The following is a 16,033-nucleotide window of genomic DNA, read 5'->3' as shown; positions in this document are numbered from 1 at the left end:
ATCTTTGAATCAATAGATGTTTTCTTGGCTATTTTAACCTCCTGCAGAATGGTTTCCTGCACATGTGGTGGATAAGGACCTGAATCCTCAATCTGTGATTCCTTGAATTCAACTGACTGTGAAATAGCATTGTCATGCATGTTGACATCTATACCTGACACATCCTCTTCTGGACTGTCTTGAACAACCTGGTGAGTTGTGTGTATTGTTTTGGTATATATTGAGTGGTCCACCCCTTCAGTATGATGTTGGGCCTCACTGAATTTAATGTGCAATTTTTGGGGGCTTTCAGCGTAATCTGAAACTGAATGCGTTTTGTTATCTTGGCTGACTATTTCTTTCTCAAAAGATTCCCCAATGTTCTGATCAATCTTTTGATCTGTAGATTCACTAATAACTCCGGAACATTCTTTTTCCTGCTGTAGCTCATATGAGAAGTGTGATGTACTAGTTGATCTACCTTCCACTGGTATTTTAGAGTCAGGGTGAGTATTACTGTCTACACTTAAAGACCTATCCAAACTGACTTTTTGGCGGTCGTCTGTGGTACTGATTTGATGTCTATCTTTGTCACCTGATGTATTTAAATCAGGAGTTAAGCTTGTTTTGTCGGAAGTGGCCTGGTGAAGCCCAGCAGAAACTGTGATGAGGGTATCTTTGATTGTTTCAGGCAGAACAACATCTGAAGTCACTTTTACCTCGCTAGAAATAACCTTTGAGGTCATTGGTCCTAGTCGACCACTGTCTTCATGAACTGTTTGAGAAACCACTGTGGTTGTTGTCATGGCTTTGTGCTCAAAAAGTCCAGATTTGTTTTTGGATGGGTCCTGACCCTCCTGGAACGCTTTCATCAACTCGCGCACAGACATGGTCTCCTCCAGCCTCTCACTTTGAGACCTGGGAGATTTGGGAGACTTTTGAGGAGGCTCTTCACTCTCTTTTAGATAAGACATACTTTGTATGACAGTGACAGGTTGAGGCTTACGCTTACGTTGAATCCCTTCTTCTTCCTCTTCAACTTTCTTCTGAAGTGCTTTAACCCTGTCCTTAATGGAGCCAATGGGTGTTTCCACCACCGGAGGTGAGGTTGGCAACAAGCCTGGGGAAGACTCAGGTTCCCCAAGAATAGTGTCTCCATCCAAGGATTCCTCAGAACTGAATCTGTCCAGTTCCTCTTCTGAACTTCCACCAGCATATTCCCTATCTCTAAGCTTCCGCCTTGCAGGCTTTTTGATCCTGGGAGGACGACGCTCATTACTTTTGGTCACTACTGAAAGCTCTTTGGATTTTTCCTCTGTATTGTCTTGAATGAAAACATGATCTGACTCTAATTGTGTGCTGCTAAGAGTCTGAGCACGGTTTGCATTTGGATAAGCGGTTGCACTGAACATCTCCTGTACTACTGTAGAGGAAGTGGACGAGACTCTCACTTCCTGGTAGCCCAGTTCTTGTATTTCATTGTTAGTTTCCACTTGGGTGATGTCATTGGCACTAACAACTACCCATTCTTCTTTATTTTGAGACCACTGTCTGTCTCTCTCCTCTCTCTGTTTTGCCCACGCTCCTTCACGAAGTATTTCGTCAACTTTTTCCAGCTCTTCCTTCACCTTTTCCATGATCTCCAATGGTTCCTCTGGATCTACAGGGGCTTTTGTGATGGCCTGTGAAGGCTCACCCCTATCTAGAGAGCCCAGTTGGTCAGATGGGTCAGCTGTGAGGATGGCAGACACTTTGATGAGATCGTGTTTCATGTCAGACACCTCTGACAGGAGGTCGTCTGGACTGGCTAACGTGGCTGGGTCATTCACCACATGCGTTTGCAGGAGGGACAGTTCAGTTGACTCTGTTTCATCATCAACTTTTTGATGACAAAGAAAATTAAGTGAGACAAAAGGAACATGAAGGAGGGGATAAGAAGACAATGCAAATCGCTGGTCAAGTCAGGAGAATTAGCACAAATCTTCAGCTGACAGGACAAGGAGGCTGTTTCACATGAAAATGAGAGGCATTACAATTGATTGATGGATCCAGGACGTTATTTTGGGGTTGGTAACAGCAAAGCGAAGCAAAAAAGAAGCTAATTTATATGGAAAATAGATGGCCAGGAAATAACTTGCTTAAACGTGTTATACGTTGAACTGCATATTCTTCATATGAATTTGGGAGGAAGGAAACAGAACATAAAAAGTACGAACAGAGGGACTCAACAAACAAAAAACTGAAACAAGAAAACAAACAACAAACAAAATACAAAGCAAATGGACCACAGACAGTGGAGATAAACCATCTCAAGATTGTCAAGTGGCAAATCCAAAAACACCTTCATTGTATTTTTTTGTCAGAACAGCTTGACTAACGGTGGGCAGGCATTTGTGTATTTGAATCCTCAAATGCTATGGCAAATAACGTCTGAAATCCTAATTTATTGTGAACTGTCATTCACATCAGGACAAATGAAAATGAAAGAAAGTAAGTTGGTGTTTGATCAAATAATATTAATGATAAACTCAACATAAGAGTGAAATAAAAGCAACAAAACCATGGGCAAATGCACCCACACAGGCTGAGGCAAGACTACCGGCACAGGAATTGTGCTCAGTAGACTCTACAGTTACAAACATGTAAAATGTGAAAGTCAAGTTATTTCCATGCAAAGCCAAAAGCTTGTATCCATGCAATCTGGACTAAACCAAAATGCAAAGAAAGTTAAGTGAAATTAAGAACCCCTTTAGTACCCAATTTTTTAATTCTTTTATCAACTCTCTATACTATTACCCAGTGAAAACCCGAAAGAAAGCATCAAAATATGATGAAGTTAATATAATGAAGAAGAATGCGGTTTAAATGTATAACAAAAGATGAGCAGAACGATGAAATGGGTGGTGACTGCAAAGTGATTATCAGCCATAGCATATAAGCTTGGGATCCATGAACAGTTTAACTCTGAGGCCTCTTTCTCTACTGAATCCACAGCTCTATACAAAAATGTACTGTTTAACAGACCATATGCTTACTAGTCTGGACACAGTCATGCCTGTCGAATGCAGCCTACTGTACTATCATTATTTTTTTTAAATCAACAAAGCATCAATCATTTCATGATACAAAAGTGTCTTACATTTGTCATGTGTCTTGTCACTCTGTAAAAGAGAAAAGTTTGACATAATTAATAGTATGTGCAGAAGGTAACCTAATTCAATAGCTGAGTAGCAAAAGAGTAGCAATTTCGAGACGTTTCAAAGTTTCTGTTTCTGCTGTCAAGTTACCTAGTCTTTGGATGCTTGCACAATGTGTTTTATTATGACTCAAAATAAATATTTGGTGATTTATTTTGTTATTGAAAGATATCTTATTTTATGCAATATGTGCCACACACAATGCTAAATAAAATAAATTCTACAGTACATGAAAAATTTACATACAGGAAACAAAAAAAATGGAACAAAAATAAAACATACCTCATCATCTGCATCTTGATCAGAATCAGAGTCCTGCTTCAAAAAAGATACAAATCAGTCAGTGTTTAATATTATCCTCTCTTTTCACATCTGCATGTAAAATAGTAACTCTCTGGGTCTCTTACTTTGGAGTATGTGGGGAGTGTGATGTTTAGATTACAAATGGCGCTGTGTGCCAGACTTCTGTATGTGCGAGGCTCCTTTGTGAATGACAACCTTCCACATGGTTCTTGAGCACTATCCCGGACCTGTTGAGTAGTTTAGTACATAGGTTGTAAAGAGAAATACATGTGTGCAGTGCCATCACCCTTCCATTCTGCACTATGATTCTAGATAAAATAATGTCTGAATGTCTGACTCACTTTGATAAACAGAGCCAAGCGGTTTTCTTTGAAGGCAAAAAAGCTGAAGACGTGATGTTGACCACTCTTGGTAAGAGGCACCAGATTTCCAAAGCAGTCAGCGAAGATTGGTTTTCCTTCCAAAACCTGTGAAACATACAGGTCAGTCACTGATTTGACTAGGATTCAAGTGAACTTGCTTCGGTATGTATTGTAAACACTGGAAACAATATACGTAGAAGGGCAACAAAATATGCCACTGTGCATCCTCTTGCCCCTTTCTGTATTTCTCAATGTTTGTCTTGCGTCCAGAAATCTTCTGTTCTGTTCTCATGCAGGGTGTCTACAGGTTTGACCAAGTGAAGATATGTAAAACACTTTAAAAGAGCCTCCGAGAATGCATTTCTCATGTGTACTGTACCTCTACGTCTCGACTACGTGCCACCTCTGTGAAGTTCTCCTGTTGCTCAAGGGTCTTGTCCATTTTGTCATCCGTCATGCAGAAGCACCGTAGTCTGGCCTCTATGGGGTCCAGGGTCTTGGCGAAGATGACAAACTTGGCCATGTACGGAACACAAATCATTTCCCGATATACCTGGGAGGAGAAGTTCACAGACTCCTGGATCTGTCTGCAGTCTATCAACCAGAATCTGTATAGGACAGAAGAGAAACGTTTTGTTTATGTTTAGTCACAAATCACACCGCATAATGTGTAGGAAGTTGCCTGTATTTAAATTCCTTTTGTATTTCAATGTTGACCCCGTGTACTGTATTGTACTGGCCATCTCTTTACCCTTTTTTAATGCCAAAGACTTAATTAAAATCTACCGTACCTTGCTGAGACATTGGTGGTAAAGGACACACACTGATTAACAAAGGTCAAGGGAGTAGAGCCTGTGATATCTTCCCACTGAGCTGGTGTGGTGCCTCCTGCAAAGGACAGAAAGCATCATTTACAAAGTACAACACATGTTTGATTTGTTTCACAATAGCTTCTGCCTGGTTGTGCCAAACGACCGATTGCTTGCCTGTAATGCTGCACAAAAGCCGTAGGGTAGGCGTATCTCCACCAAATCCACAGTTTGTTCCATCGCTTGTCGAGCTTTTTGGAACCGGGATTGTCATGGTGATGGGCTTATGGAACTTCCTCCTCCTTGGCTCCAACGTTACAATAGGACTGAAGGTTGCTTTGTTACCCAGTATCCTCTTCACTAAATCGGCATGGACTGGCTGTGCCTATGGTATTGAATTGGAAATTAGAATTTGATTAAAGTTTGCCAGGATTGTTAAAAAAAAAAAAACCTCTTGTAGGCGTTGTTAGTACCAAAACTTAACAATAACACACTGAAGGCTGATGCATACTTAAATACCCTTTTTACAGTACACCAAAAACTCTTTCATTGTAACTGCTCATGTTTGCCTCTTTTTTTAGCTTTCTACGGTACCTGCAGTCCGACTCGGATGCGTTTGGTGAGGGCGCCCTCAGGGAAGACTGCCTGGACCGTGGGCACTAAGGTGCTGCTGAGCACGCCTCCCTCTGGACCAATCAGGTGGCTGTCCTGCTTGATGCGGGACACCACCGCAAAGTACTGTGGAAAGTCTCTGGTGATGATGCGGCAAATGCGTTTCTTCTCCAGCTCCTCTGGAGAATCCAGAGCTGTTTGAATAGAACAGAATTGAAACTCACCATCAGTGAACCTCAGAAATTGCAGTCAAGCTGTCTAGAACGAATTATGTGTTCTACAGTATGTGTTAAAGGAAGTTATAAAAAATGTGTTACCAGTGACTACAATTGATGTGAAAACAGAGTTCACATGCTGCCACATGTACAGACAATAATTCATAAACCACAGATTAACTGTAATTTCTCAAGACAAGTAAAGGTTTGGACATCAATAGCTTGCTGAGACAACTGACAACTGACAGCATGGGTGCTGCTGAGGGGGGGAAAGGTGTTACAGATTCTAAGGGCCCAAGCACTGACAGCACTGACAGGGGCCCAAAATTCGAATCTTTCATGGGCCCCAACATTTCTGGCGCCATAACCGTGCTATGTTGGCAGTGCCACATCTGCAGTGCTGGCCTCACCCTCGTCCATGCCGTTCAGGATCTGGTTGAGCTCCTCCTCGGTGTGTTCGCAGTGGTGCTCCCTCCAGCTCTCCCCCGTCTCACTGCGCAGGATCACCAGCTCCCGCTCTGTGCCACGCAGGGCAGCAAAGTGGGGGATCTCCACTATCACAGGCCTGCAGCGTCACACAGGTTAGGGTGTCAGCGGTGGTGGTCATGTTTATGGGCATACGTCAAGGTGTCACATGTCTGTATGCCGATCATGTATTGTTAGAATTAGCTTATACCGCTTTACATTTCTCAGACCAGCTGAACTATATGGTACCATGTTTTATCGTACTATGTCAGCTGCATAGAGACAAGACAGTTTTCTCAATCATGCAAAACAAAATGACAAAAAATTATCTAACTGGAATGTATATTCACATGCATAATGAAATATTGACATAAAAAAAACTAAAATAAAATAAAATAAAAACCTTTTGATGAGATTCACTTTTAAATAAACAAACATTTGAACAAAAAAGTCAATGGGATCAAAAGTCAAACAGAATCAGAACAAAAAAAATAGCACTTTAAAATAAAAAAAGGAGGAGCATCCAAGAGAGGGGGAGAATGGTGGGGTGAGCTGGGACCAAGAGCCAGCAGACGCGTTAGAAACGTCTGTCCTACCCGAGGAATTTTGTCCCAGGTGGGCCCAGCTGAAGAATGCGGCTGACCAGGCTCTCTCCCTCATTGAGAGGGGGAGGGGCAGTGGGCAGGTGAAGTTTACTGATCCCAGCGCAGCATGGCAGAGAGAGATAGGCAGGAAGCTCATGTCTTTACTATTACAGAGCCACACAGCCCAGACAAGGTGGCCAATGCTAATGTCATGGTGTTGTTACAAATGTATGCACACTACTCTACACATGTATAATCTTTTGAAAGACTGTGATAAAACATCAATAAAAAAAGCCTAATTTTAGCACAGGACCTAACAACCATCAGCAGTCACATTTTTTTTCGGGTCAGGCAATTATAACATTAAAACAATGCAAAAAATTCCTTTCCTCTTTAGCTTAGTGTTTTGCTTGCTTTAAACCTGTCCCACCTGTCACCCATCTGCAGACGAGCATGTATGTGTGTTTGTCTTCTTACCCGAGGAACTGGGCTCCTGTGGGGCCCACCTCTATGATCCTGCCGGCCAAGCCCTCCCCGTCCACCATGGGGGGCATGGAGGCCAGCCGGTGCCTCTTCACCAGACGGCAGGTGACCCGTGTGGGAGCCGAGCACTTCTGAGGGGGTATCATGATGCGCAGGCCGTTGTGGCGACAGCCGCGCATGGTCCCGCCCCTGGCATCAACCATGAAGCTGACCAGGAAGCTGTTGAGAAGGAGGGAGATAAAATAACAAGTACAGGGAGACACAGAAAGAGAGGAGGATAAAGGGAAATGTAGTAAGAGATACAGAGAGAACGAGAGAGGTAACGTTAATAGAGTTCTTTCACCATCAACTCAACTGCAATAGTCTTTTCAGTTTCTTTGGTACGATTCTGACCTGAAGCTAACTTAACTTTTAGTCACTTATGTATTCATTCCAACATTTTCAGTCATGCCAGTAATGCACAAAGATCTGCCACTGTGTAATGACAAACGGTGACAAAAAACTTGGGTATACTTTTGGTATACTGTCTTATCCGCAGGGCTCTAAATTAACTTTTTCCACCACCAGCCAATTTGGCTAGTAGACATTTTTTCTTACTAGCCAAATGGAAGGTCAACTAGCCATTTTTTTCTCACCAAAATAAACCATGCGTTAATTATGTTGCTTTTAATTATTTTATTAAACTAGGCTATGTCCTCAACACAGATAAACAATATAAATATTATACTCAATATAATTCAGTCTATTCTATAATTATTTAGTAATTATATTTTTATTACCTGCATTTCATTATTTTTCATTTCATTTCCATATACTTTACAGACAGTCAAACACTAGCCTATTATCTCACACACCATTACCCAAACCTCACATACTGTACAGTAGGCTATAGGCCTACAGCTCTAAACACAGCATGCCTTCAACACACGTCGCACACATCAGACTTTCAACATAGCCAAACACACACACACAACCAAACACTGCAAAACCACATATCCCCTACACAGCATCACTTCACACACAGTGGGCCAAATACCATGGACAATGCACAGAAGACAGGTGAAGGGGAGAAGAGATGAAGGGAGGAGAAGGAGACGGAGAGGAGGACAGGAGACACCCGCGTGCGCGCACACACACACACACACCTACACAGTGCATGAATTATGTCTGCATTGTGTGTTTATGCTGCTGCTGCGTGACACCTTCACGTTCCTCCAGGTCAAATTAATATTAGCTTTACTTACGATGCGCTTGGAATGACAATTACCGTTACGCTATGTCAACTAGATATCCAATAACACAACGGACACCATGCTTACTGTGTTAGTCTACTTTCTTCGCTAGTTTTTGTTATCTTATTTTTTCACTTCCTCGTATATCCATGTCAAACTCGTGCAGGGTCTTTGCGATGGCGTGGGCGTTATTAGGAAACGACAACTCCATCGTTTGTAGTTGCGAGGACCTCGCAAATATCAGACGGCTTCTGACGGCAACGACACTGTTTTGACAATCAGCTGTCCTGTCCCTCCACTCCTCACGCCGTTTTCGCTCCACCAATACTCTATTTCACCGTCACAACAGTTACGCTGCTATTACTTGCATTCATCGACACATAACCGTGCTTTAACCACTGCCACATTATTTTTCATCTTACCAAAACCTACAAAACCAAAGTAATCCGCGCTAGTCCGCTCATTGAACATATTTTATCAACACTAGTTCCAGCGCGCGGGTATCAAACACGCAGCCAATGGATGTGAGGCTGGGCGGCGGCGGCGCGGAACGGCGGTAAAGCGGCCACGGAACGGCCACGGTTTTTACCGGCGTCGCGGAACGGCCACGTTTTTTACCGGCGTCGGTGAAAATACATTGAAACCTATCTGTCCTTACACACCAACCGGCGGTAGTCGGGCGTCAGCGGCGCGGGAGCCGGCTCCGCGCCGCGCTGCATTTGGAAAATAGAACTCGAGCGTATTTTTCACGCCGGCGACCGGCGGTGTCTCATTCAAATGAATGGCAAAGTAGCATGCTAGCTTTGGCTGTGGCTAGGGTTTTGAATAGGACTGGCCGCGCACGCCGACGCTGTCAGTGTGCAAGGCAGAGAAAAGCACGCCGGCCAAAACTAAGCAGAAAGACCGCGTCCGTCCTGCGACCGTTCCGTTCCGCCTTGGTATGTTTTGGCCCTTATTGTGATTAACGGTCAGCCAATGGGTGTGGGCTACATCATGACGGTAGGACTAATGTTCATGGGTAATGTAGGCGACGTTTTAACGTTCATCAGACGGCAGCTACAGATCTGTGCGGGCAGCTGTTTAACGTTCAGTCGGGCGCGCGCTACCGGCCAATTTGGCTAGTGGATGATTTTTTCTACCAGCCAAAATTATTTTTCACCCGCATTTGGCGTGTTGGCGTGCGTTAATTTAGAGCCCTGCCTGTACGTACATAAAATCACTGTAAACTAGAAATGCACTCAGAGAGTGCAGACCTCTGCCAAGGAAGCTGATTGATAACATACGACTAAATATGACTATGTCATGAACATATGACTACGTTACACACTTATTTTTATTTTAAGTCTATCTGCCTTCTTTTTGTGGAGTTAGAAACTGGAATGTCAAAATTCGCCCTGTCACAGGGCGTCTAGATTTCTAGTCTAGCAATGTTGAAGAATCTCTAATAAATGTCCTGGTTCCGGTTCATGAACCGGAACACCACCAAAATGTGATTACTTGTTCCTTTGGTCATTTCCAACAACTCCACAAAGTTTGATCCGAATCCGTTCATGATTTTTTTAGTTATCCTGCTGACAAACAAACAAACAGACAGACAGACAAACAGACAGACAGACAAACAGAGAGACAACATAACCTCCTTGGCGTAGGTAATGAGTGCTTTCTGTGGTACTGTCAAGTTGTTGTGCAGCAATACACTTCATACTTGAACACGTAGTTTATATATAGTGCAGTACCAAAGAAACGTTGTCATCTTTCCAACAGATATACAGTACATACAGAATGGCCCCAGAGGCTTAACTGCACATATACTTCACCACTGTCACAATATGAAAGGATTGACAGCAGGGGCGGAGTGGCCCACCTTTTCCCACCGGGAGAATTTTCCCCTTGGCGGCCCTCTTTAAAAAAAAAAAAAAAAAAAAAACAAAGCGAACAACATGGTTTCCTAACCAAAAAGACAAAAGCCACGAAATCTGCAGTCGTACTACATGTGAACATTAGTGTTGTCAAAATATCAACCTGAATTGGAGAATTTAGCCTACACCTTGATGAAATGCACAGCCAGTGGTGTAGTCTACGTAAAACGAAGTATACGCACCCATTTCAAAATTTCAGGGATTACAGTATACCCACTTAAAATTGATTGATCCATTATTTACAATAGCACAAATATATACAGTAGGCCTACACATCAAAAAATGCTCAAATATACAGTATACCCACTTCAAAAAGTAGACTACACCACTGGAGCCATCATCACAGTCCAAAGCATTCATAGGCCTAGCCTACTAGGTTAGGCTACATCACTACATCATGGAAATGTGCACTCCACTGTCATTTTGACAGTTTGAAATTGAAATATCGTTTAAGGAAGACAGGATTAGCATGGGCACAAAGTTTTGAGTGTGGGGATTTTTAGAAGAGTAGGCTTACAAAATATAGTATAGTAGCCTATAGCTTACAAAAAGTCTGTCTACATTGTGCAATAAACCCACCATGCAGCAAATAAGCCAAACCTAGCTACTTCAAAGCACAACCATAAGTCAACAAAATGTATAACCATACGGTGTAGGCCTACCTTAAAACGCTGTCTTCGTCGCAGCAAATGTCTTTGTTTCTTGCAATTACATTTTAATCCACAGTTTAGGCTACACACCCAGCACTGCTCACATCAGAATTTGTGGTAATTATTTTGTTCCATTTCTTCAGACATTACATAAGCTACATCCTAAATGTGCCACATATAAATATATGTATGATATACATTATACTGTAAGGAGATATAAGCCTACCGCTAGTTCTAACAAACCAATGCCATCAAAACATGTACAACGTGTTTTCCTGCTTAGCTGCAGTTCACCTCCTTACCACTTGGTGGAGTCTGTTCGTAACCCAAGTCAATAACCACAGAACAAGTGAATCTGGAGTGGCAGACTGTAAACTGTAACAGTCATGTGGAAATCGGAAAATAAATCACAACTTACTAATATTTCCATTCCTTGGTAACCAATATAAATATCACAGGTTCTTGAAATACTGAAAACGAAACTATGTTACTAAGATCTAGTAAACATCCGCGATCTACGGTGTATGAACATTATCAGTAGAGGAGGGGTGTGGCCAATTTACTGTTTGACACCGTCACTGAGGTATTGCAGTCGGGTAGACGGTATATATACTGGTGAGTCAGTATGCACCAGATAAGTAGTGAATTAGTGATAATTAATGTTTGTTATTTCACACAAACACCTTGGGACCGGTTGAGGACACTATGTGTTAAGCACTTTAGGGCCGGCTGAGAACATAATGCGGCCGCTGAAGTATATTTCGCGGCCGCGGCCCACCGGGACAAGTCCCCGATCTCCCGATGGCCACTCCGCGCCTGATTGACAGTTTTTGGGTAGTAGGAAAGAGGGGGAGCTGGCTGGGATAATGCTGGACACAATTTCCTTCCCTCCCATTTACTAAACTACAGTATAGTAAATAGTATGTACACGTCACTTCAGCAACCTGTCAGCAAAATCACTCAGACATGCAGCGTCCACATGTATGGTTATTATATTACAGTAATCTCAGCAGGTTAAAAGGCATTTGTCTGCATGCCACATTAGAGAGAGAGATTGCATGGTCAACATGCTTTAATACAGCATGGGCTGCTACTCACATACAGTACTGTGCCACAGACAGACTGTACAAGCTGACTAAACAATGTAGTATTATCCTTGTTGTTTTTGAGATATTACAAGCATGCACGTATAAGCATGCATGCATACTGATCCATGCGGATTGTAGGCCTGCTGAATTATTTCCTAACATACTACAGTACAGTATGTTGGACCTGGGATGGGATTAGGTTTTTAGCAAGGTGTCCACAAGAACAACATGACATGACATGCACAACAGGGGAAGAAGAAACAGGAAACCAGAGGGGACGTGGGGAGGATATTAATTCAAAGAGAGGGTTAAAGAATAAAAGTGAAAGAGAAAGGAGGGAGGGAGGGATGTCAGATTGAAAGAAAGATAGCGAGCGAGTTAGATCGAAAGAGAGAGAGAGAGAGAAACTCCAGGAGGCAGAAGATCACCTGCTGTTGTCATTGTCAAGGAACGGAGAATCAGAGCTGGAATCAGAATTACAAATAGTAGGAAAAAGGAAAAAAAGAAAATGGCAGAGATGTGAGAATGGATAAGGAATATGTACAAGGGTTATGAGAGTGAGAGGAGACAAAGGAAACATAAGGGAGAAAACAAAACATGATAAAGTAAGCTTAAGAAACAGAAATGTCTACCGATGGTGAATGAAATACAATACTATTGTGTGTGGCCAATGATTGTGTGTGGCCCTCAAAAAATGTCACTGATTATTTTGTTAAAACTATTTAGATATTGTATATGCATGTATGTGTGTCATACCCTGACTGCAGCAGTGTATTGGTCAGTATGACGTTATCCAGGTGTTCAGCACCCCAGCTCAGTCTGTACGAGTCCTTATCATTCTCTCGAGCAAGGGTTGCCACCTAAAGAACAGAGAACTCTTCAGATTCTGTACCCTGTGTTACTTACACATCCCATCTGGTACAGTGCATACCCAGCTACACATGCACCATACACCAGATTCAGCACATGTACACCTATCATATTTCATCACATGATATTTACAGAATACTATGCCACACACAACTACGTACATATTATACAGGCAGAGCACGCAGTGTTGCTGTTTGGTAGAGTAATGCGTACCTGGTGACTGGTGAGCATTTCTTCAATGAAAACGCCATCCCTGTATTCTGGGTGTGTGGGGGTCCCATGGCTCCTTTGAGGAAGGCAAGATACAGTACATATAGTATTGAAAGTAGAACAGTATAGACACATATTAATGCTGTTCAGTGTGAGAGGCCATCGTTGGCGCCGTTCAGAGATGCGGAACCCAATTGTTTATTTGGATTACTATTTGGGTTATACATTTCTAATAGTAATCTGCAAGTGATTTCAGGTGAATTTCAGGTGAAATGGCTAAGAAGGGTTGCCGAATATACTTACTTACATACTGCTTACATACTGTATAACCTAATGAAGGAGCATACCACACCTGTCCAGGTTATGACTCAGGTAAGTCATCCCATCCAGGTACTGGCCAGGTAGGGAGTCATCCCCCAGCTCTCGCAGATCCTCCGCCCTCAGGTACTCCCCTCCATCTCCAGTCATGGTGTCCTCACCTACACACAACCATGGAGTGTGTGAAGATCAAGTGCATCATACACAGGGGCGTCCAGATTTCTAGGCTAACACGTGACCAATGTGATAGAAATCAAACAAACAAACAACAACAACAAAAAGAAAAAAAAAGAAAAACGACACTGCAAAGGATTATGGTCAGTATGTAGCACCCAGCGACACGCACGCATGCACACACACACGCACCCACACACACACAGACACACACACACACACACACACACACACACACACACACACACACACACACACGCGCACACACACACACACGCACACACGCACACACACACACACACACACACACACACACACACACAATCACACCTTCGATTAGTCATTAGTACCCAGAGGCTCATCTTGTCACCAGGCAAGGCAGGCAGCCGCTTGGGGCTTCAGGCTAACAGACTTCAAACTACAGCAGTGGTGATTTGTTGTGAATGTTCAGTCTTTTGAATTTTCGCTTGGGGCCCCAACTTACCCTAGAATCGCCTCTGTTAGTACCACCGATGAAAAACATACACATTAGACTCAATTTTACCATTGTTTTTAAAATTGATGTTAGACTAAAAGTCAACCCATAAAACAGCTATTGTATGTTTTAGGAAGACATTAGGAGCACTCAAACTTGCATAACATGCTGTTAGAAAAGTACAACTAGGTCTAAGCTCCCGTATCAGCCACACAGGTCAATGGAAATCACACACTTCATATCACTCGGAAACAGAATCAACAGAACTCATTACTATTTTATAAAGACAAGGAAGCAATATCAGGTTCCCAACCTCACACATAATCCATCATTTATGATAGACCATGTTGACACAGGGAGACAGTGTATATGATACTTTAGTGTGTAGGGGTCCTAAAAAAGTAATGTAAGTTCTGTTAGTTCTATTTTGGCAACCAAGTACCTTCCACTTCCACCGACTCATCTGAAAAAGGATCCTCTTCAATCTGGTGTAAGACTACATAACATACACGGCTGCTAAGTATCAATGGGCGAATGAAAAAGCCACAAAAACAAAATGAGATGACCTCAGCCATTTTAGATGAAGGACCCTCTGATGTGTGATGCAGATGTAGTAGTGGGCATAATGGCACTGAGTTTCCTTGTGAACTACAGCGCTTGAATTACTTTCAAACGAAATGCACTCACCCTCCTCATCGGACACATCCAAGACTTCTGTCATCGTCTCAGGAACGTTCAGCTTGTGTTTCTCAGTAATGGTCTGTGATTGGGATATCAGCAGAACATTAACAACATATCCAAGTTGAAGACAGCTCAACAACTGAAATTCTGCACTAAAGTTGAATTAATTCAGTCACATACTGTGGTGGTGGTAATTATTTCTTCTGTAACTACTTTCAGGGTGTCGACTACCGAGATGTATCCAAGGCGCTTAGCGATGGACAACGCAGTGTTCCCATTCTGTTGAAGCAAGCATGTAGAAAGACCTGCGTTACATCTATGGCCACATGGCATGCAGTGGTGTAGTCTACTTTTTTGTGGTGGGTATACTGTATCTTTGAGCATTTTTAGAAGTGGGTATACTGTAAATATTTGTGCCATTCTAAATAATGGATCAATCAATTTTAAGTGGGTATACTGAAATCCCGGAAATTTTGAAGTGGGTATACTCCGTATACCCGCGTTCTACGTAGACTACACCACTGATGGCATGATAATGTACTAATCAGCATATGATACTGAACATACACTGACATAAAGCATGACAGACATAGTATATGTATTACCACAGTGATTGCATTGGGTTTGGCCCCATGTTGTAGCAGCACGTTGATAACATGTGTATTCCCTTGCTGGGCTGCCTGGTGTAGAGGTGTGTAGCCACTCTGCCAAAGATGAATAGACACATTTAGATTATTTTACTTACTTTACTTATTTTACTTACTTTACTTATTTAGATTATCATACTGTTCCAAATGATTTGGCATACATTACTATATATTATGCTGATTCTTGAACAAAAGTCATGTTACAGATGAAGACAATATGCACTTTTATAATAGCTGTAATTATATAATTTGCTATCATCAACTGCTAATTGTTTCTTCAAACTAAGGTACAATGGTTACAAGGTACAATGACATTGGTCCAGTGTTTTGAAAAACATATGAAAATGACCCATATGATTCATATACAGTAACCATACAGGTTCCTTCCTTAAGGCTTACCTTTGTTTTAGCGTTGACGCTGGCTCCTTGCTGCACAAGGAAGTTCACCATCTTCACATTCCCATAGTGGCAGGCTACAATAAGTGGAGTGTAGCCAAGCTGTAAGAACAAGACCAGGGAAATATGGCCAGTCACAAATCAATTTAATCACAGTTTTTATGAGTTCTGAAGGCACGACACGACCCCCTCCACCCACACTCCATGCTGGTCTACTTTGCAAGATATCATGTCATATAATTCAAAATGAATACAAATGCCCTGGCCAAAAAAAAAAAATGGTTACAGACTCTAAGAGTGCATAAAGTCAGTCATTAAAATCTCTATTCAACGTTGAAATGAGTGAAGCTTAGCCACATGACAT

General features: G+C 42.3%; 1 protein-coding gene across 3 annotated transcripts in view; it reads right to left on the bottom strand.

Annotated features, from left to right (window-relative positions):
* LOC134465518 (uncharacterized) overlaps window positions 1-16,033 on the bottom strand; it is an 80,095-nt gene that overhangs the window by 29,221 nt on the left and 34,841 nt on the right. For 2 of the 3 annotated variants that reach the window (XM_063219215.1, XM_063219218.1), the window contains 19 exons: window positions 15,673-15,771; window positions 15,232-15,330; window positions 14,807-14,905; window positions 14,633-14,705; window positions 14,388-14,441; window positions 13,331-13,457; window positions 12,982-13,054; window positions 12,655-12,758; window positions 12,327-12,362; window positions 7,004-7,228; window positions 5,888-6,042; window positions 5,245-5,456; window positions 4,828-5,035; window positions 4,633-4,729; window positions 4,221-4,449; window positions 3,821-3,946; window positions 3,584-3,706; window positions 3,459-3,494; window positions 3,119-3,140 (listed from right to left, as the gene is read on the bottom strand). In XM_063219215.1, coding sequence (XP_063075285.1) covers window positions 3,119-3,140; window positions 3,459-3,494; window positions 3,584-3,706; window positions 3,821-3,946; window positions 4,221-4,449; window positions 4,633-4,729; window positions 4,828-5,035; window positions 5,245-5,456; window positions 5,888-6,042; window positions 7,004-7,228; window positions 12,327-12,362; window positions 12,655-12,758; window positions 12,982-13,054; window positions 13,331-13,457; window positions 14,388-14,441; window positions 14,633-14,705; window positions 14,807-14,905; window positions 15,232-15,330; window positions 15,673-15,771 — 2,197 coding nt within the window. The remainder of the gene's footprint in view (window positions 1-3,118; window positions 3,141-3,458; window positions 3,495-3,583; window positions 3,707-3,820; window positions 3,947-4,220; window positions 4,450-4,632; window positions 4,730-4,827; window positions 5,036-5,244; window positions 5,457-5,887; window positions 6,043-7,003; window positions 7,229-12,326; window positions 12,363-12,654; window positions 12,759-12,981; window positions 13,055-13,330; window positions 13,458-14,387; window positions 14,442-14,632; window positions 14,706-14,806; window positions 14,906-15,231; window positions 15,331-15,672; window positions 15,772-16,033) is intronic. The other variant, XM_063219217.1, reaches the window with a different exon arrangement.

This window comes from Engraulis encrasicolus, chromosome 16 (genome assembly GCF_034702125.1).
Source record: "Engraulis encrasicolus isolate BLACKSEA-1 chromosome 16, IST_EnEncr_1.0, whole genome shotgun sequence".
Taxonomy (NCBI): Eukaryota; Metazoa; Chordata; class Actinopteri; order Clupeiformes; family Engraulidae; genus Engraulis; species Engraulis encrasicolus.
Note: the sequence above shows the minus strand (reverse complement) of the source record. Positions and strands in the feature narration are given on the sequence as shown.